General features: G+C 43.1%; 1 protein-coding gene across 1 annotated transcript in view; it reads left to right on the top strand.

The window, feature by feature from the left end:
- Positions 1-21,014, top strand: part of LOC126426852 (dnaJ homolog subfamily C member 11) — a 133,899-nt gene that overhangs the window by 26,533 nt on the left and 86,352 nt on the right. The window contains exon 4 of the mRNA XM_050088873.1: positions 16,354-16,470. Coding sequence (XP_049944830.1) covers positions 16,354-16,470 — 117 coding nt within the window. The remainder of the gene's footprint in view (positions 1-16,353; positions 16,471-21,014) is intronic.

The raw sequence follows: 21,014 nt of genomic DNA, 5'->3' as shown, positions 1-21,014 counted from the left end.
CCTTAAACCCCACAAAAAAAAAAAAAAAAAAGAAAAAAATCATGTTGGTGGAGTAATGGAGTGCCTTATGACAAGTACTCCTTACTGAGCTCCCGGCCAGCATGGGGCACACTGCAGAGTCTGCATTGCTGTCCACAGTAATAATACACCGTATTAAGACCCACGTCCCACGTTTTGTAATGTCCAGAGGTCCGCCATAAATAGCAGCGACTTAAGTTTAATCATCGTCTGTTAACAAAAGAATCATTTCTGTCCGTCTCAATCATTTGCCTCTCGTACTGTAGCAGTATGGTCAGTGTCGAGGAGATATGCTACTTGGCGGCAATACACAGTATGAAAGCTACTTTCATTGTTAAGTTTTGCACACCACTGCATTTTGTGGTAATAATTGTAAAAATTTTAGATCTCTATCAATTTGATATGCTGTCGTCGTAAGTATGGGGGTTCGGTTGACTATTTCGAGTAAAGAACACGCTGGATTAGTAAGTCAGATATGACTATTGTGCAGTGATTATATACTCCTAGTTTAGCAGAATTTGAGAATATTACACTATCTGCTAAAAAATACCCGGACACCCATTGGGGGATGTTAGCCCTAGTGGTGGTAGGAGACAAGATAGACGGCACAATCGGGTCGGATGCGACCTGCTCCCTCTTCGATGAGGTTTGTGTAGACATACGAGGTCTGTACAAAAAATTCTGAATTATTTGTAATTTTGCACTAGTGGTGTGTCGGAGCGAAAAACGGTTGGCATCCTTGCACGTGGCTGTGTTTAATGTGTAACTGCCAGAAGTTTCGTCGTCGTATGACTGTTAGTTATTGTTCAGTGTGGTATTCGATGGAACATTGTGTCGCACAGTTTGCAAATTTTGAGATGACTGATTTAGAGGAACAGTGCCTCTACGTTTAATTTTGCACGATACTTGAGAAAACCTTTACAGACACACACCGAATGATGCGGGAAGCCTGTGGTGACGAGTGCTCGAGCCATACTCGGTTTACGAACGGTCCACTCAGCTTAAAAATGGCGGATGGAAATTAAAGATTATCGTCGTTCAGGACACCCTTCCACATCTACCGACGCCGCTCGTGTCAGGAAGGTCGAGAAAGTTGTATGTGCCGATCGAAGACTGACTATTGAAGAGATTGCAGAATAATGTAACGTTTCATTTGTCTCGTGTCACAAAATCCTGACACAGCATCGTGGATGCATTGTGTTGCCAACAAGTTGATCCAACGGCTCACGATTCGAGTTCAGATAGACCTTCGGCTCACAGTCTGTGAAGAGCTTTTGGATCACGCAAATGAGAATGAGGTGTTCTTAAAGAGAAAGATAACTCTGGATGAGACGTGGATGTACGGTTATGATGTTAAGACTGAGAGTCGGTTTCACAATGGGTCAGTAAAGTTTCTCCACGACTAGAAAAAGCTATCAGGGTAGGTCAAATTTCAAAGCTGTGGTGATAGTTTTCTTTGGCTTGGAAGGATTACTTTCATCATGAATTTGTGCCACAGGGACAAACTGTTAATCGCTTCTTCAAATTCTGTGACATGCAGTCAGCAATTTACACATTTCATCAGTTGAAGTGGAAGGCCTTCATGCTTGAGGATAATCTTAAATTGGGTGATGACCATGTTTAAATTGTGAAAGCAATTTGTAACATTGCATATGACCCAGAGCATCATCTCCATAAGCTCATTTCAAAAGCAGAAACAAGTCTGTAAAAGTTTCCCCAGTTTCATGCAAAATTTTATGTTGCAGCTTTGCTCCAGAAAATTTCACATTTCAAAAATTGCCACTAAAGGTACGTTTACACTGGGATACATGTATCGCGACATGTATGAGCGACATGTCAATTTGACATGTCGCGATACATCACCTCATACAAAAATTCACGGAACTTGTATGTGGACCCTCGAGCTCATACATGTCGCGTATACATTTTGTATATCGCTTTTTGGCCATATACGCGACATGTATGAGCGACATTTGAAGAACTCGCGCATGCGCAGTACTATCATTTCCTGTCGTCTTGTCCACTGCCGCTTATTTCGACGATTAGTGCATGCGTAGTACCAGGCTCTTTGGCGGCTGTTTGAGTTTTGAAGGTGCCGACTGTCGTTTCGACGTCAATGTATCTGCATAGAATATCAAAAAGTGCCATATGCAACATTATTCTTCGTGTTTGCGAGGCCATTGTGCAAGTTTTATCCCAAGAAGTGAAGGTAAAAGTTTTATATATATATCAGAGTATGTAATACATTATATAATTTTTTCATGAATCTGGCACGTATATCAATGTTTTGCTATTATTCCGGCGGCCTCGCGTGATAATGTTGACAACGGATGCCGACAATCGTGTGTGAGATATTAGCAGTCGCGCGACAATGCAAATGTTTTGTCATGAAATCTTCGTTTTACGAGGAATCCCCAGTGGCTGAAAAACGGAGTGTTACTGCCAACTGATCCTCTGGTCGAATCGCTTCCCGAAAGTTTGCTTTGGTTTTGGACACAAGAGGAGCCACAAGTGATAACAAACCGCGGAAATCCTCCATATTCATCCTAACATAATTTCTAAAATATGCGCCATCCTCTAGCGTTAATTCGCGAGAAACCCTCTGTGCCACCATCTACGCTTCCTCCGCCTTTTCTTCCTATCATCTTCCAAAAGAGCAAGTGTATCAGCACATAAAAATGTGAAATCTTCCAAATCGTCGTCGGAAGCTATCGCACAGTGATACAAATCAACCAGTGTAAACGCACGCTCATACATGTATGAGGTTGATACTTGTCAACTCATACAAGTCGCGATACATGTCGCAAAGTCGCATATACACGTATCTCATACATGTGCCGATACAAATCGCAGTGTAAACGCACCTTAACACTTACATGTTGACAAATTTCTCTCATTTAGACCTTTTGGCAGGTACTGTTCCGCTAGCTCGGCGCTTCGAATGGTTCGCCCTTGCTGATACACACTCGAGTGACCACTTTCCACGTGTCCTTCGATTGCAGCCACAACTGCCATATATGCGCCCGCGACACTGGAAGTTCGCCCAAGCCGATTGGACACTTTTTTCGTCTCTAGCGACATTCGATGACCGTCACTTTTCTAGCGTCGACGATGAGGTCACTCATATTACAGACGTTATTCTTACAGCTGTGGAACGTTCCATACCTCGCACCTCCGAATTCCCCCGGCGCCCTCCAGTTCCTTGGTGGAAAGAGGCATGCCGTGACGCAATACGTGAGGGGCGACGTGCTCTTCGCGTTTTCAGACACCATCCTACTTTGGCCACCTGTATCCGCTATAAGCAGTTCCGTGCGCGATGCCGTCGCGTCATCCGCGATAGCAAGAACCCAAACTGGAACTTCTTTACTAGCTCATGTAACACCTTCACTCCCTCCTCGGAAGTTTGGAGACAGATTCGACGGTTATCTGGCGCCCCTAGGTTCTCCCCAGACTCTGGGCTCACTGTTGCGCATGATACATTAGTGGACCCCGTCGCAATTTCTAACTCATTGGGTCAACACTTTGCTGAGATTTCGAGCTCTTCAAATTACCCGCCAGCATTTCTCCCAAAGAAACGCGCAGCAAAAGTGCGACCTCTTGCTTTCTCATCTCAAAATCGCGAAAGCTACAATACTGTTTCCTCCATGCGGGAACTCCAACCTGCACTCTCTTCTTCTCGCTCCTCCGCCCCAGAACCGGATGGTATCCGCATCCAAATGTTGCTGCTTTTATCACACCATAGTCTGCGTTACCTCCTTCGCCTTTATAATCGAATTTGGACCGACAGTACTTTTCCCAGACGATGGCAGGAAGCTATCGTCGTTCCTGTTGCAAAACCTGGAAAGGACAAACATCTCCCCTCTAGCTATCACCCCATTTCTCTCACGAGTAGTGTATGTAAAGTTTTGGAGCGTATGGTGAATTGCCATTTAGCTTGGTGGCTGGAGTCCCACAGTCTTTTAACACCTGCCCAATGCGGTTTCCGAAAGCATCGTTCTGCAGTTGACCATCTTGTTGCTCTCTCCACTTATATCATGAACAATTTTTTTCCAGAAACACCAAACAGTAGCAATATTTTTTGATCTGGAGAGAGCCTACGATACCTGTTGGAGGACAGGCATCCTCCACACACTGTTCTCTTGGGGCTTTCAAGATCGGCTGCCCCTTTTTCTTTGCAAATTTATGGCAGAGCCACATTTAGAGTGCGGGTGAACACTACTCTCTCCCGTACTTTCTCCCAAGAAAACGGGATACCCCAGGGCTCCGTGCTAAGTGTTGTACAGTTTGCCATTGCCATAAATCCAATTATGGATTGTCTCCTTCCTGATGTCTCGGGCTCCCTCTTTGTGGACGATTTTTCGATCTACTGCAGCTCTCGACGGACCAGCCTTCTTGAACGATGTCTTCAAGGATGTCTCGATCGCCTCCACTCTTGGAGCATCGAAACAGGCTTCCATTTTTCTCCCAGTAAGACCGTTTGTGTTAATTTTTGGCGTCGTACGGAGTTTCTTCCACCTTCCTTACATCTAGGATCTGTCAACCTTCCATTTTCGGACGCCGCTAAATTCTTGGGTCTTATGTTTGACAGAAAACTGTGCTGGTCCTCCCACATTTCCTATCTTTCGGCTCGCTGTCTTCGATCCCTCAACACCCTCCGTGTCCTGAATGGTACCTCCTGGGGAGCAGACCGAGTGGTCCTCCGCCTCTATCGCACCTTAGTGCTCTCGAAATTGGACTGTGGAAGCATAATTTACTCCTCTGCTCGGCCGTCTATTCTTTGGCGTCTCGACTCTGTTCACCATCGTGGATTACGTTTAGTGTCAGGAGCTTTTTACACCAGCCCTGTGGAAAGCCTTTATGCTGAGACTGCTGAACCTCCGCTGTCCAATCAGCGAGCTGTCCTCCTGAGTCGTTATGCTAGCCATCTGTCTTCCATGCCTGCTAATCCGGCCCATGACACTCTTTTCAACGCCTCCTTGGATTTAGGGTATGCAGGCCGCCTCTAATCCCTACCACCACCGGGAGGCCGCTTCCGTCAATTGCTCCATCCTCTTTCCATCCGCTTTCCTAAAACTTTCTTGACAACTTGGGGGACAGCACCACCTTAGCTCCATCCCCGGACCTGCCTGCTCCGTGACCGTTGTCAGTTTTCCAAGGATGGTACCCCTTCACTTGTTTATCGTCGGGCATTTGCTGCTCTATGTGCACAAATGAAGGAAGCCACATTTATTTACACTGATGGCTCAAAAACATCGTTTGGTGTAGGGGGTGCGTATATTGTTGACGACACCCCAACTCTATTTCGGCTTCCCGACCAGTGTTCGGTTTATACTGCGGAGCTTTACGCTGTTCTCCTGGCTGTCCAATACATCCGCCGCCATCAGCGGATACAGTATGTTATCTGCTCAGACTCTCTCAGCTCTCTCCTCAGTCTCCAAGCTCTCTACCCTGTCCACCCTCTGGTCCACGGGATTCAGGACTGCCTCCACTTGCTCCACTTGGGGAGCGTCTCTGTGGCGTTCCTCTGGATCCCAGGACACGTTGGTATCTGCGGAAATGAGGCGGCCGATATAGCGGCCAAGGCTGCAGTCTCTCTTCTTCGGCCAGCTATTCGCACGATTCCCTTCGCCGATCTGTGGAATGTTTTATGTCGTCGTGTTGTTCTTTTATGGCACGCACATTGGTCGACACTTCCCAATAATAAATTGTGGGACGTGAAAGCTCTTCCCTGTGCTTGGACCTGTTCCTCTCGAATGCGTCGTCGGGAGGAGGTAATTTTATCTAGACTCCGGATAGGGCACTGTCTTTTTAGCCATCGACATCTTTTAAGTGGCGATCCTCCCCCACTCTGTCCCCACTGCTCTCAACTGTGGTCGGTGAGACACCTTTTAATTGAGTGCCCCTATTTTACTCCGTTACTCGCCCGTCTACAGTTGTCACCTGATATATCTTCCATTTTAGCAGATGATACGCGCTCAGCTGATCGCGTTCTCGAGTTTATTAGTGCCAGTGAGATGACGTCAGTCATTTGAAGCTCTTTTTTGGGGCAACCAACCCCCTTCTGTAGTGGTTTTTTAAGCTTTCCTTCTGTTTTTAGTTTCTCCAATTTTTTGAGTTACGTTCCCATTGCTGCTGGTTTCCAGTTTCGGTTAAAAAAAAAAAAAAAAAAAACAACAACAACTTACATGTTGCACTCAGGTAACAATAACGTGAAAAATAAATGAGACATCACACTCCAAAAACGTGTGGGTACAAAGGAGACAATCCACAAGGCAGTGCTGTCAACCGTATGTCATTAAATATCTCTTAAAGCGTGTAATTCAGAATATTATTTTCTGAACAGGCCTCGTATCTGCATTCTGTTTGTCACAAGTGAAGGTTACAAGTCGCTAAACAATTGTTCATGAAGTTAGTAAGGCTGAAATCGCAAACACAAGACTAAAAGTATTCACAATAAAAATTGAGTTACATCCAGCTCAAAGCAAAAACTATTTAAAAAATTATGTGAATACTGATGCAGGTAAGGGTTCACTAGAAGTGGGTTGAGTGATGCCTGCCTAGAGTCTAATCTGCAAGTAGTGAATTGATCATTCTAATTTAATCACAGTATGCAAATTTTCTACCTCTACATTACTCGGCCATTTACTACTAGTGATTTTAAGTCCCCTTAAACACTCGGACTTCTTTGTCAGTCACTCTTTCCTTTGCATTGGTTTGACAAACAATTGTGGTAACATAAAAACCAAATTTTTCAAAACAAAGCTCACTTTTAAAGCAGCTTTCACATTGTGTAGAAAAAGAATGAATAGTTACCGTGTTGCTAAGCAGTTTGATGCAAGTCTGTGTTGCTACCAGTGCAAAGCATTTCTTACTCTAGTTTTAGCAATGTATAGAAAGCAAAAGAAAACAAGATGCTGATGCAAAGAATGGCATGTTGTCATGTCAAAACCATCGTTGGGTCCAGTTCCAAAGGCACGTCCAATATTGAAGTAAAAAACTTAGAACTGAAAGCACAATTATTACTGTCATCAATGTACGAACAGAACTGAACTGACCTCCTGGCCAGTGTGTGCAGCTGTGTATACAAACATAGCATATTTCAGAATGCTTGTTTATAAAGACTTAGAATCTACAAATGTTAACAAACATAAGATATTTCAAGAACCTTCCAGGAATAATAAGTATGTAATAACAAATAATTGCTGGTGGTCGGAGGTAGAATTGGGAGCTCACAGCGTGTCAGCCAGTGATGCTAAGCTCTTTGCCATACTGCATGCAGCACAGCCCACGGCAGTAGATGTCTCCCATGAAAATCTGCTAAAGAAAGTGTTACTCGCAGAACTTTATGATTACATCAACTTTCTCTGAATGGACAGTCAAATTTTAATAACTTTTTAGAATTACTTTGCCTTCATATTGAAAAAAAAACACACTTGCAGTTATGAGAAAATATATTCCAATTGTTCAAAGACTACCTAAAAGTTGCAGATCCCTTGGAACCAGAGAAGATTTTGAAGATTTAAAATATGTGTCTTGCATTGACATTATTATGGTAATGTGTGAAACAGTAAAGAAGTATTGAGTGAGGTGATAGTCGTAACACCTCTACCGTTTTTGTAATGGTGGGTGATCTTTTATTCTTGTTCAGATATTTTTTTGTCCTTATTTTTCACAATTGTGGGAACTTGCGATATGAGATAAACTGCATCATAAATTATTTTCCACTCTTAAAGCATGGTGAAATAGCAACATGTGTACAGTCTTTCATCTCAGAAATCTGCCAGTGATCTGGCTTTTGTTTGACAAATGCAAATGTAAATGGGCAAACTTGTTTGTCAAATTGGCTGTCAGTCAAAATTTCTCTAAATCACAACTGATACAGCTGTTGTCTGACAAGCACATCAAACAAAGCAGAACATTGCCAAATAATTTCACAGAAATGCAAAATTTGACATTTTGGAGCTTGAACAAGGAAAAATGTCATCAAACAGGAAATCTTTGTCTGCCCGGCTGCAAATGCATATAAAACAGGGGCAAACCGAATTGTTGACAACGCTTTTCAAACTCTGAAATGATTTATGAAATACTTTTACTGTTCGTCACTTTTTGTTAATATTTATTACTAAGATAGTAGAAACAGTGGTAATACATTTTAAAAAATATATAAACATGTTTGTCACAGTGTGTATCAAATAATGATTATTTGGTATTTCATGATTGTGAAGTGATGCCAAGACAGGTGTTTTTTTTTTTTTTTTAAAAATAAAAGAATCATTCAGCATTGGAGAAATTTTTGAAAGAATTACATTGTTGCCTTTTAGCTTATCATTTAGCAACCAGTTATCACGTACTCTGCCATAGATGAAAATTTCCAGTTCTTCATACAATACCATTTATTGTCCTTTGTGCCTTTTATGTAATACTAACTTAGCGCCTGCTGCTTCGCTCGCATAGATTATATGATCCGCACAGATTTTTGTAATTGAATTTTTATGTTGTTCACAAATTGCAACATCTGAACTTTCCATTCTAATTAAGGCCATAGAAGGATGGTCTTTTTCAAATGTACTTCTTACCAGAAAGCGATTCCAGTAACTAGAATCAGAGGTCTTTGTTGATCCTGTCTTTTGAGTTTTTGTCATAACATTTCTGTAGAAACTTTCATCCCTGAACACCTGTTTTTTGATAAATCAAATACAGATTTGCACAGGTTTAGATTTAAAATTGTTTTATATCATGAAATAATTTCATAAAAATTTTAAACCCCAGTGGTGAATTTCCAAAGATCATGTATTTTTTTAAATTTGTAAAGGAGAGGCCAGATACAAATTTTCTTAGATTTAGCTTTAAAAATGCTTTCATAATGAAAATTTACATAAAAACTTTCATCCCCTATTTCACTCCCTTAGTGGTCGAATTTCCAAAAACACCAAAAGACGTATCCTTTCATTTCTAACCACAAAGTAAAATATCAGTTTTCATAGATGTAACTTTAAAAATGCGTTATTAATGCTTTAGTAATGATATATTTTCAAAACACCTTAAATCCCTGCTTCACACCCCCACCCCCTTTTAGGGGTGGAATTTCGAACAATCTCTTACTAAAAGAATGTCTGTAGTATAAGATTAACACCCTCTCCGAATTTCAAGCTTCTGTAGTTAGAGGTTCATAGTAGGCTATGATGAGTCAGTGAATCACACCCATAGGTGTAGAATTTCCAAAAACACTGAAACATGTACTTTTTTTAATTCTTAACTGAGAATCCAAACACAAATTTTCTTAGATTTAGCTTTAAAGGCACTTTCATAATTAAATATTTGCAAGAAAACTTTCATCCTATTTCATCCCCTTAGTTGTTGAATTTGCCAAAAATAGTGAACGTGTATCTTTTATTTCTGTCTGAGAAGTCAGATACCAGTTTTCATATATGTAGCTTTACAAATGCTTCAGTAGTTTAATAATGATGATATGTTTTAAGAACAAAACTTTCACCCCAATAAGAATTAAATTCTCAAAAATGCTGAAACACACATTTATTTATTCCTGTCTGAGAAACCAAATACCAGTCCTGACGACATTATGAAAATGAAAGATTGCTACTCAGCATATAGCGGAGATGTTGAGTTGCTGACAGGCACAACAAAAGACTGAAGCTGGTTTCACACAGGGACACTGGAGACAGTCACCAGTGACGGTCCGGTAATTCTGGTGAACACTCCTGCATCACCAGTGTCACACTGCAGGTATTGCCAGTTGATTAGTTAGTGAAATAGACTCGAGTGAGGAGAACTTTTGTTAGAACTTCTGAGGAGGAGGAGGAGGAGGAGGAGGAGAATAAGGACAAAACTTTCGTTACACTTACATCCACTGCTGCATGATCGGCTGGAGTCTATTGTAAAGACATGATGCCTCTTCCATAACTTTTTCCATGATCGCAATGGAATAGCGTTTGAGGATACATTAACTATTCAGGGATTCCAGGACATGTCACCTTTCTTCGTCTGTGGAGGGAATATTGCGAACAGTATCAAGGATGACCTTGCAAACTACTTCATTAGCCCTGAAGGCGAAGTGCGTTGGTAGCTGTAAAAAAATCTAAATGCTAGAAATGTTATGTGAATGTTTATGTGGTTAGGTCTCATTGTTCACCTGCCATTGTAATTATGATGTGCATTGTGCAATTATTACTATGTTAACTGTAACAAACAATATTCTTCCAGAATGAGATTTTCACTCTGCAGCGGAGTGTGTGCTGATATGAAACTTCCTGGGAGATTAAAACTGTGTGCCGGACCAAGACTCGAACTCGGGACCTTTGCCTTTAGCGGGCAAGTGCTCTACCAAATGAGCCACCCAAGCACAACTCACGCCCCGTCCTCACAGCCCTACTTCTTCCAGTACCTCGTCTCCTACCTTTTAATCTGCCAGGAAGTTTCATATCAGTGCACACTCCGCTGCAGAGTGAAAATCTCATTCTGGAAACTTCCCCTAGGCTATGGCTAAGCCATGTCTCCACAATATCCTTTCTTTCAGGAGTGCTAGTTCTGCAAAGTACGCAGGAGAGCTTCTGTTAAGCTTGGAAGGTAGGAGATGTGGTACTGGCAGAAGTAGGGCTGTGAGGATTGGGCGAGAGTCGTGCTTGGGTGGCTCAGTCGGTAGAGTGCTTGCCTGCGAAAGGCAAAGGTCTCGAGTTCGAGTCTCGGTCCAGCACACAGTTTTAATCTGCCAGGAAGTTTCAGCTATATTCTTGCTTTCACTGAACTATTTGGAACTTACAATTAAAATTATAGAGTATCTGGAGCTTGTACCTCAATACTATTATGATAAACAAATAAATTATTGTCGTAGCCATATATGTGTAAATAATTGTAATTAATAATAATATTTTAACTGTATTTTTCTGACCTTAAGATGACTGTAAGACGCACCCTTAATTTTGTTACGAAAATTTTGAAATTAAGTATTTTTTTAGATTTTCTCTTCATTTGCCCTGTAGGGATGAGTTCACGGTTTCCATACTCATCCATTTAGTCCCTTCTTATCACTTAAAGACTGCATAATGGTACACTAGATACTGGTAAACGCAAAAGAAAAGGGGTGAGGGATGCAAATGTGCTTGAAGTTTACTAATCTCCTAGCCTCATACAGGGGTAGCAACTAAATTTCATTAGTCTTTTATATTCTGAAAAATAAGGTATTAAATTTGAAAAAAGAACATACAACATACACCCCCCCCCCCCCCCATCCATGCTCTTATCGTCGAAATTGGGCACAAACTTCATTATAATTTCTTGCCACGCATTCATTTTCACCACTTTGTTGCTATAGTCATTGCTTATGACATCTCAAATAGCAGGATTATTTTCTACTTCACTTTTAAAATCTTCTGTGTTAATCTAATCTAAACTCATTGCTACATTGTGTACAGTATAGTGTACAATGAATGCTTCACATCACTGTCTCAGAGAAGAGTGCCTGTCCGTTGGCAAATCTGCAGCACTGTGTCCCAGTGCAAACACTCCAATTCAACGTAATGCATGTCCAGCGGCGACTGCTGTGAACACAGTGACGTTGTCTGTCACGCGTGGCGAGTGTGAGTCACTGCTGCGTCACAGTGGCCCGGTGAGGCAGTGTAGTGTCCCGGTGTGAATGCTCCAGTTCAAAACACACACACACACACACACACACACACACACACACACACATTTGGGTGGTTGAAGAGAATATCTGTGGGATATCTGTTTCTGAGCGAGGTTAGCGGGATAATTACCGTCTGTGAAGGCCTCGATGGGACCTTCGGTATATTTCGAGAGGGTCTGCTCGTCACTGCAGATGCAATGGCCACAGGTGGATAGGCTGTACAGAATGGACCTCTTAGAATGGAATGGGTGGCAGCTTTCAAATTGAAGGTATTACTGGTGGTTGGTAGGTTTGATATGGACAGAGGTACTGATGTGGCCACGTTTTGAGGTGGAGATCAATATCGAGGAAGGTAACTTCACGGTTCGAGGAGGACCGTATGAAGTGAACGTCATCTCTTTACGGGCACAAACGGCACTTTACTGTCCCCCACCCGTACTCTGCTGTCCGTTCCCCCACCACCCAGATTGCTTCTCCCATCGTGCACAGTCACAGTCTGGCCCCAGCAGCCGGAGACAGTGGTCACAAGCACATCAACCGGGTTTGTGTTAAAATGTGTGCGTGTATGTTATCTATTTCAGACGAAGGTCTTCTGGCTGAAAGCTTAGGTCTTTACTAGTCTTTTTGTAGTGCCTGTCTGCAAGTCAACATGACCGCTATATGAGCTTTTCATAATATTATCATTATTCCATCCTGGATTTTTCATTGTTTAGTTAAACTTTAATATACACTCCTGGAAATGGAAAAAAGAACACATTGACACCGGTGTGTCAGACCCACCATACTTGCTCCGGACACTGCGAGAGGGCTGTACAAGCAATGATCACACGCACGGCACAGCGGACACACCAGGAACCGCGGTGTTGGCCGTCGAATGGCGCTAGCTGCGCAGCATTTGTGCACCGCCGCCGTCAGTGTCAGCCAGTTTGCCGTGGCATACGGAGCTCCATCGCAGTCTTTAACACTGGTAGCATGCTGCGACAGCGTGGACGTGAACCGTATGTGCAGTTGACGGACTTTGAGCGAGGGCGTATAGTGGGCATGCGGGAGGCCGGGTGGACGTACCGCCGAATTGCTCAACACGTCGGGCGTGAGGTCTCCACAGTACATCGATGTTGTCGCCAGTGGTCGGCGGAAGGTGCACGTGCCCGTCGACCTGGGACCGGACCGCAGCGACGCACGGATGCATGCCAAGACCGTAGGATCATACGCAGTGCCGTAGGGGACCGCACCGCCACTTCCCAGCAAATTAGTGACACTGTTGCTCCTGGGGTATCGGCGAGGACCATTCGCAACCGTCTCCATGAAGCTGGGCTACAGTCCCGCACACCGTTAGGCCGTATTCCGCTCACGCCCCAACATCGTGCAGCCCGCCTCCAGTGGTGTCGCGACAGGTGTGAATGGAGGGACGAATGGAGACGTGTCGTCTTCAGCGATGAGAGTCGCTTCTGCCTTGGTGCCAATGATGGTCGTATGCGTGTTTGGCGCCGTGCAGGTGAGCGCCACAATCAGGACTGCATACGACCGAAGTACACAGGGCCAACACCCGGCATCATGGTGTGGGGAGCGATCTCCTACACTGGCCGTACACCACTGGTGATCGTCGAGGGGACACTGAATAGTGCACGGTACATCCAAACCGTCATCGAACCCATCGTTCTACCATTCCTAGACCGGCAAGGGAACTTTCTGTTCCAACAGGACAATGCACGTCCGCATGTATCCCGTGCCACCCAACGTGCTCTAGAAGGTGTAAGTCAACTACCCTGGCCAGCAAGATCTCCGGATCTGTCCCCCATTGAGCATGTTTGGGACTGGATGAAGCATCGTCTCACGCGGTCTGCACTTCCAGCACGAACGCTGGTCCAACTGAGGCGCCAGGTGGAAATGGCATGGCAAGCCGTTCCACAGGACTACATCCAGCATCTCTACGATCGTCTCCATGGGAGAATAGCAGCCTGCATTGCTGCGAAAGGTGGATATACACTGTACTAGTGCCGACATTGTGCATGCTCTGTTGCCTGTGTCTATGTGCCTGTGGTTCTGTCAGTGTGATCATGTGATGTATCTGACCCCAGGAATGTGTCAATAAAGTTTCCCCTTCCTGGGACAATGAATTCACGGTGTTCTTATTTCAATTTCCAGGAGTGTACATAAAGCATTTTCATGTAATGTACTGCTATAGAACAAATACTGGCGAAATAAATTGAATATTGTGAACCTGTAATGAGCATTACTATTTGAAAAGAAGTCCTGTGATATTTTTCTTACATTTGCTGATGTAGTGGCGATGCCACGGAGACAAGAAACAGAGACACTGTTAACCAGATACGCTGGCATGGAAACACACACTCCTGACTCTGCTGGCTCTGTTGTTTGCAATACAAGAAGCTCTTCCTCGGTAACAATTGAGAAGTTAAGCTGTCTGCTGACATTTATTGCTGAGCTGTGGGTCTATAATTCATTCGCTTTCGATCAGCCGTAGAGAACAGAAAAAGGAAAAGTTACACAGTAGATCAGGAAGTTAAAATCGTATGAGAGGTGGGTGATAATCCACATAAAACAAAATCTGAAACTGCTTCAGACTTTGCCACACTATGTACAGTCATCAGCAAAAAACAGTATTTTGAACACATTTTAAAAATTGTGCAAATCGACTAAATGCAGCTGTCAGCGAGAATGGAGGTATGTAAATGTGGAAAAGGCACTTTTTAAGTGTTTCCGGCAAAAATGGGCTGCAGCTCCACCCATCAATGGTGACGTGCTGAAAGCAGAGGCGATAGATTTAGCTACACGTATGAACATTATCTGTGATTTTAAGGCTTCATCAGGATGCTTACAAGGACTTGGACAAGACCAGGATTGTCGTGGAATTGCAGGGAACAATTTCCATTGAACTGAAAGTTGTCAATGTCATGGTGCAACACTGGATTGATAAGTTTCTTCTGGGTATCACAAGGGATTATCAACCTCAAAACATCTACAGCTGTGATGAGGACAGTCTATTCTACAGTGTGCTTCCTAGTAAAACATTAGCCGAAAAGAGTGACTCACACCATGGAGGGAAGAAAAGTAAAATTCACATGGCAGTTCTGTCTCGCCGTAAATGCAGATGGCTCTGACAAATTTACCCATGAGTGACAAGAAAATCAAAGGTATAGCAAAGGTGTAAAGACAAAAATCTATGGAATACAAACCCAATAAAAATTCTTGGATGGCTTGATTTTAATGGAAAAATGGTTAAAAGAACTGGACATCAGGATGAAAAAGAGGATCGGTCTTCGTTTGGATTGATGTGCAGCACATCTACCTCAAATAGTTTTGGAAAATGTTTGAGTTAAAGCTTTCCCTGGAAACTGTGCCAGTGTTCTACAGTCACTTTATTTGGACATTACTGCAAATTTCAAAGAGAAAAAAAAATTGGTTCAACATTTGATAGTACTGGCTGATGCAGGAAGTGAAACTATCGGGATTACCATACTACAAGCCACGGACTTTATTTCAGCTGCCTGGCAGCTGGTATGAACTGTTTCCGTAAAGCCGGTACGTTCCTGGAAGAGACTGCCACTGATGACGATGACGGTGGTGACCGTGAAGTCGTGTCTTGTAATGAGCTGGTTGTACTGGAGGGTGCAGATTTAGTCAGTTTTGTACATTATGACAACGATCTCGTCGTGTGTGCCATTCTGCAGTATGAGGAGATTATTGCTGATGTGTGCCAACAACATAGTGATGCTCAAGGACGGAGATGGGGGGTGATGACCAGAGTTCAGAATAGTAATTTTCTCTTGAATAGTGTATCTGTGTTGTTCGTACACTACAAAGTGCCAATTTACAATACAGGAGCTAATTTCTCTAATAGTTTATCTTCATCATTTGGAAAGTTTACACATATAGGCTAAGTTAGTTAGTTAGTTAGTTAGTGTGTGTGTGTGTGTGTGTGTGTGTGTGTGTGTGTGTGTGTTCGTGTTCGTTCTATCCCCCTTCCTCTGGTAAAAACTATGTTGTGTATAACTGCATCTATAACTGACAGCTAAGTGATTCTCAGTTACAAGTAATCTTTTCTCTTCCCCATGATATACATAGAAATCATCTTCTATTTCACTCTGTTCAGAGGTGAAATTTCAAGAAATCACTTGCTAAATGATGCCTACAGAATAAGATCAACATCCTCTCAAAATTTCAATGCATAGCGGTTTGGGCTGTGTAATGATGAGTCGGTCAGTAAGGACATCGCATTTTGTATAAGATATCTGATGATCATTTGTGATGTCCTGGAATAGACGGTCATTGTCCTTATTGCGTGCTGCCAAAACACATTCATAAATATTAATAAAAAGTGACTTAAGCAGTAAAATTATTTCATAAATTTGTAACACAGTTGACGACATTAACAATTCCGGTTGGTTGGTTTGTGGGATTAAAGGGACCAGACTGCTACGGTCATCGGTGCCTAACAAATCCGGTGCACTGTGGATAAATTTAAATAAAACACAACTGGTTGTTGACAGCAAGTCTTTTTTCATTGTAGGTGCCTGAGCCAAACTTTCTGATCTGAGCTATATTCCAAAATAACTTTTTTTAAAATTTTGGTGAACAGTAAAAACTTAAAATGAAATAACTGATAAAGCTGTACAGTGGCATTTTTGTGATTTCCGGGCTGTGAGATTAGTGGACTGCTTCTGTCTTTCCAGGGAGCGTGAGGAACGTCGGCTGCAACAGCGCACCAACCCTAAAGGCAATGTCACGGTCCACATCAATGCAACTGACCTCTTCAGCAGATACGAGGACGATCTGGAGTATGAGAATATGTGAGTAGTGAGCCTCTCACTGAATGGCGCCTTGTCGGGCAGTGTGACCAGACAGGTAGATGACACCATTTTTTCTGGATAATACAGGGCAATTAAAAATGCGTATAGCAGTTGTCGACAGCTGTAGCTATTTTACACAGAGTCACGCATTGATAAGATTTAAAGAGAATGTAAAAACAGTTAAAAAACTTTTTCTTCGTACTCTATAGGTCTTTTATATGACTGTCCTCGATTACACAGACAACTTTTAAGCAATCATTTGTTTGACACCGTACAATCTACGACATATGTAGAGCCGCCAGTGTGAGCGCATTCGAAATGTGCCTTTCCAGTTCTGGAATTGCTTTCGGCTAAGGAGCCACACAAGCAAGGTCTGCCACGTAACCCCTTAAAAAGAAATCTAAAAGTGTCTGGAGATCTAGTTGGCCAAGATCCTGTCCATTATGACCGATGCGACAGTACGGAAGATGACAATTTAAAAATGTGCCACCCATCTGTTCCCCATCTTGCTAAAAGAGGGTTATCCGTGGAATCTGTATCGAACTGTGCCATCAGCCAGTGCTCGAGTGTGTCCAGGTGAATGTTTAAACACATTTCAGTGAAGAAAAGCAGACCACACAACTTTTATGCTCTCATCACACAGAATGTATTAACTATCGGTGAGTTGTGCTGCTGTTCCATTACACACGAGGGCTTTTCTGTACCCCGTATTTGAATTTTGTGCCACTTAACTTGTCACTTAATGTGGAAGGTTGTCTCGTAAAAAGTGAGGTGTGCAACAAATGTTTTTCCGTCTGTGGTTTCCAGCATTATCGTAGCATAAATCGCAGGTTTGACATAGTCTTCATACTTCAGTGCCTGTCGGATACAAATTAGGTGCTTGAGGAGGTGTCTTTGACTATTAATCACAATGTTCTGTGTTTGATCTCAGAAACTGCTTAAATTTTGATTATAGCTAAATACTTTATGCACAAAGAGTCACCTTTGTTCTCCCAGTGCCGTCGTCAAAGTGGGTGAAGGAGCAGACAAAGGTTTCTCCCCTATAATGTGGAAGTTTCAGCTACTATCAACTGTATGAGGATGCAGAAGGCAATGAAAACCACATGATACATATCCTCAGGTCATATGGATTGTGATTTAAAAAAATCATGATGACCTCTTCATTGGCAAGATTCAGAATTAATCCCATATTTGGATCTGCAGGAGAGAAATGCTAAGTGGGAGGTGACCATGAGAACAAGATTGAATAACCAATGAAACATTAACATTTTATGAGACAGAGCATGGAATGTCAGAAGTCTAAATATGGTAGGAAAAATAGAAAATCTGAAAAGGGAAATGCAGAGGCTCAGTCTAGACACCACAGGGGCCATTGAAATGAAATAGAAAGAAGATAAGAACTTCCCCTTCCCCCCCTCTTCCCGGCCCTCTTCCGCCCCTCTTCCCGGCCCTCTTCCGCCCCTCTTCCCGGCCCTCTTCCCCCCCTCTTCCCCCCCTCTTCCCCCCCTCTTCCCCCCCTCTTCCCCCCCTCTTCCCCCCCTCTTCCCCCCTCTTCCCCCCCCCTCTTCCCCCCCCTCTCCCCCCCCCCTCTTCCCCCCCTCTTCCCCCCCTCTTCCCCCCCTCTTCCCCCCCTCTTCCCCCCCTCTTCCCCCCCTCTTCCCCCCCTCTTCCCCCCCTCTTCCCCCCCTCTTCCACCCCTCTTCCACCCCTCTTCCCCCCCTCTTCCACCCCCATCCCCTCTTCCACCCCCATCCCCTCTTCCACCCCCCCTCTCTTCCACCCACCCCCCCTCTTCCACCCAGCCCCCCTCTTCCACACCCCCTCTTCCACCCGCTCTTCCGCCCCCTCTTCCCCCCCTCTTCCGCCCCTTACCCCCCTTCCCCCACCACAGCATCTGAAAGGCTATAAATAGAAGCCAGGTTCATAGAAAACAATTATTTTACTACCAAAAGTTTTGTACACTTAAAGTTACTTTTCAATATAATCACTGAAAAGATTGAGACATTTATCATACATGTAGACAAGCTTTGCAATACGCTCTTCAAAAAATGTTGCCACCCACCAATAATTTCAAATGAGCATTGACATTGTTTTGGAGATCTTCATTGGTTTGAAAGTGCTGCCCTCCTAATCACGCCTTCAGTTCAGGGAAAAAGTGAAAGTTGTCGGGTGCCAGGTCAGCACTGTATGGTGTATGATCGAAAATGTTCCATTGAAATTGTTCAAGGCGCCATTGGGTTGTGCCAGCAGTGTGTGGACAAGCGTTGTCACGGATCAACACAATTTCCGAACTCAGCATTCCTCTGTGTTTGTTTTGAATGGCTATCTGCGAACGTCATAAAGTTTCTCAATAAGCAGCTGCATTGATAGTGGTTATGGGCTGCATAAACTCTACAAGCAACACACATTTTCGGTCCCAAAATACGGTGGCCATAACCTTTCTGTTGTTGAATGATGGTTTTGAATTTTTTTGGTTTGTTTGGTGAATTTGGATGCACCTATTGTTGTGATTGTCATTTTGGTTCCAGTTTGTTGTATTGGAATCTAGTTTCATCTCCAGTAACAATTGATTTCATAAAGTTCTCTCCTTCATCGTGATAACGGTCGAGGAAATTCAAAGCTGACGCCATTCGGTGACTTTTGTGGGCTTCCGTCAATATTTTTGGGACCTGATGAGCACAAAGTTTTTTGTAGCCTACATGTTCAGTAACAATAAAGTGTATGACAGAGCTTGAAACTTCGAGAATTCCCATAGACTAAGCAGTTATGGTGAACTTATGATTTTCTCTAACTATTCTGTGATCTCGTTCCACGAAGTCGGCTGAAATGACAGACTTGCGTCCTGGGGCCCCTTCATCGTGGACGTCATCCTTAAAATTTCGGCACCATTCTCCCACAACACTGTCAGTCGTGAAGTTATCACCGTACACTCGGCTCGTTCTCCGATGAATTTCTGCTGCACTATTCCCTTGTGCTTGCAGAAACTGAATTGCACTTCGTAATTCACACTTGGCAAGAGCAACAATGACGGCAGCCGTTTTTACGTGGCTGTAGTGCAATGCAGACTGATGCCTTGAGGTCAGCAGTTGTGTAGTGAGAGAGTTGCGCAGTAGCCTACAGTGCGTGTGCACTTTCTGCCACTCGCGTAGCTTCTATACTAAGCAATCGGAGGTTGGAGAAAAATGGCCCTTTTACAACCTTCTTTTACGTGTGTTTTCTGCCGCCGCCTGGTGAGTAAATTTTTTATCTATCCAATTAAATTATTTTGTCAAAAATTGTTTGTTTTCATTGTTCTATTATAAGATGAGGTTTTTTTCCCCAAATTTTGCATTCGAAAAGTACTGAGTCGTCTTATAGTCACTGATTACACTATTGTTGAGGTTAGTGATTTTATGTTGTTTAATAGAGTATATGCTGGTCGTCTTACATTTGCAGATGAAGCTTTGGCCGTTGAGGTCACATGCAGATTTATTTTGCAGAATTCTGAAGGCAGGGCCGTGCAAACAATAACTGCATTTGAATGTTCTCGAGATTTCGCAGTATGCCGAAGCACTCGGTACAGCATCGAGATTGCTTGAGCAGTCGTGTGACGTTCGACTCCCGTGGTGCTAGTGCAGTGGATACGGTGGACTAGCTGCTACAACCATCTATTGATCTGCTGAAAAAATTTGACAATTTTGCGGAACATGGGAGAAAATAGCACCAAATTCTATCATTTTACAAACTTTTGTTTTATTTTAACGTGCAGTAAAAGTTCTCATACGTGTATGAGTATCGTGTACAAACATTAATGTTCCTTTTTAACTGAAGATAACATTCAGAAGCGGAAGTGATCTTCAAAAATCATTACTTGGTTCTGAACACAGATCAGTATTGTATTTGATTATGAGAAACTATAATAATTTTCTAAGTGGGATGCAAATGAGACATTCACTTGCTGTTTACATATTAGAACACCAGGTAAAAAAGATTACCAGCTTTTAATCAGCTTTAGAACATGACGGTGGTTTCCGCATGAAACAAGAAGGGAAATTAACCTAGAATGAAATATGTAACAGATGAAATCATTCATATTAAACTAACTGTAATTGTTGTCGTCGGAATAAATTAGTGGCAAGACCCATTACGGAGATGGTAGTACCGACACATGCAGTGTCTCGAGGGACGAGTGAAAGTTCGAGAATTGGGCTGAATCGTGTTCGAGATCTTTTATTAATGTGTTAGTTGCTGTTGTTACATATGACTCGCACCATAGAAGATATTGCAATGTGTATATCACAGTTGCTCGAGCACAGCACTACAGAAGGGTTGGAGGGAGAACCGTGACACCAGAGTGGCTGAGAGCCCATGGGGTGCAGGGAGGGGAGTGGTGAGTAGACAGCACATTACGTCTAGTTGCCAGCTGTGGGAAACAAACAGTGTACTTTGGCCTTCTATGAACACGCACCACGATTAAACTGCAATTCGCCTGCATCCACTTGTGTTCGAAATCGAAGTGACGTTAAATTAGTATAGTATTCATTCCTGCAGGAGACAGTATGAGT

Source organism: Schistocerca serialis, chromosome 11, assembly GCF_023864345.2.
Source record: "Schistocerca serialis cubense isolate TAMUIC-IGC-003099 chromosome 11, iqSchSeri2.2, whole genome shotgun sequence".
Lineage (NCBI taxonomy): Eukaryota > Metazoa > Arthropoda > Insecta > Orthoptera > Acrididae > Schistocerca > Schistocerca serialis.
Note: the sequence above shows the minus strand (reverse complement) of the source record. Positions and strands in the feature narration are given on the sequence as shown.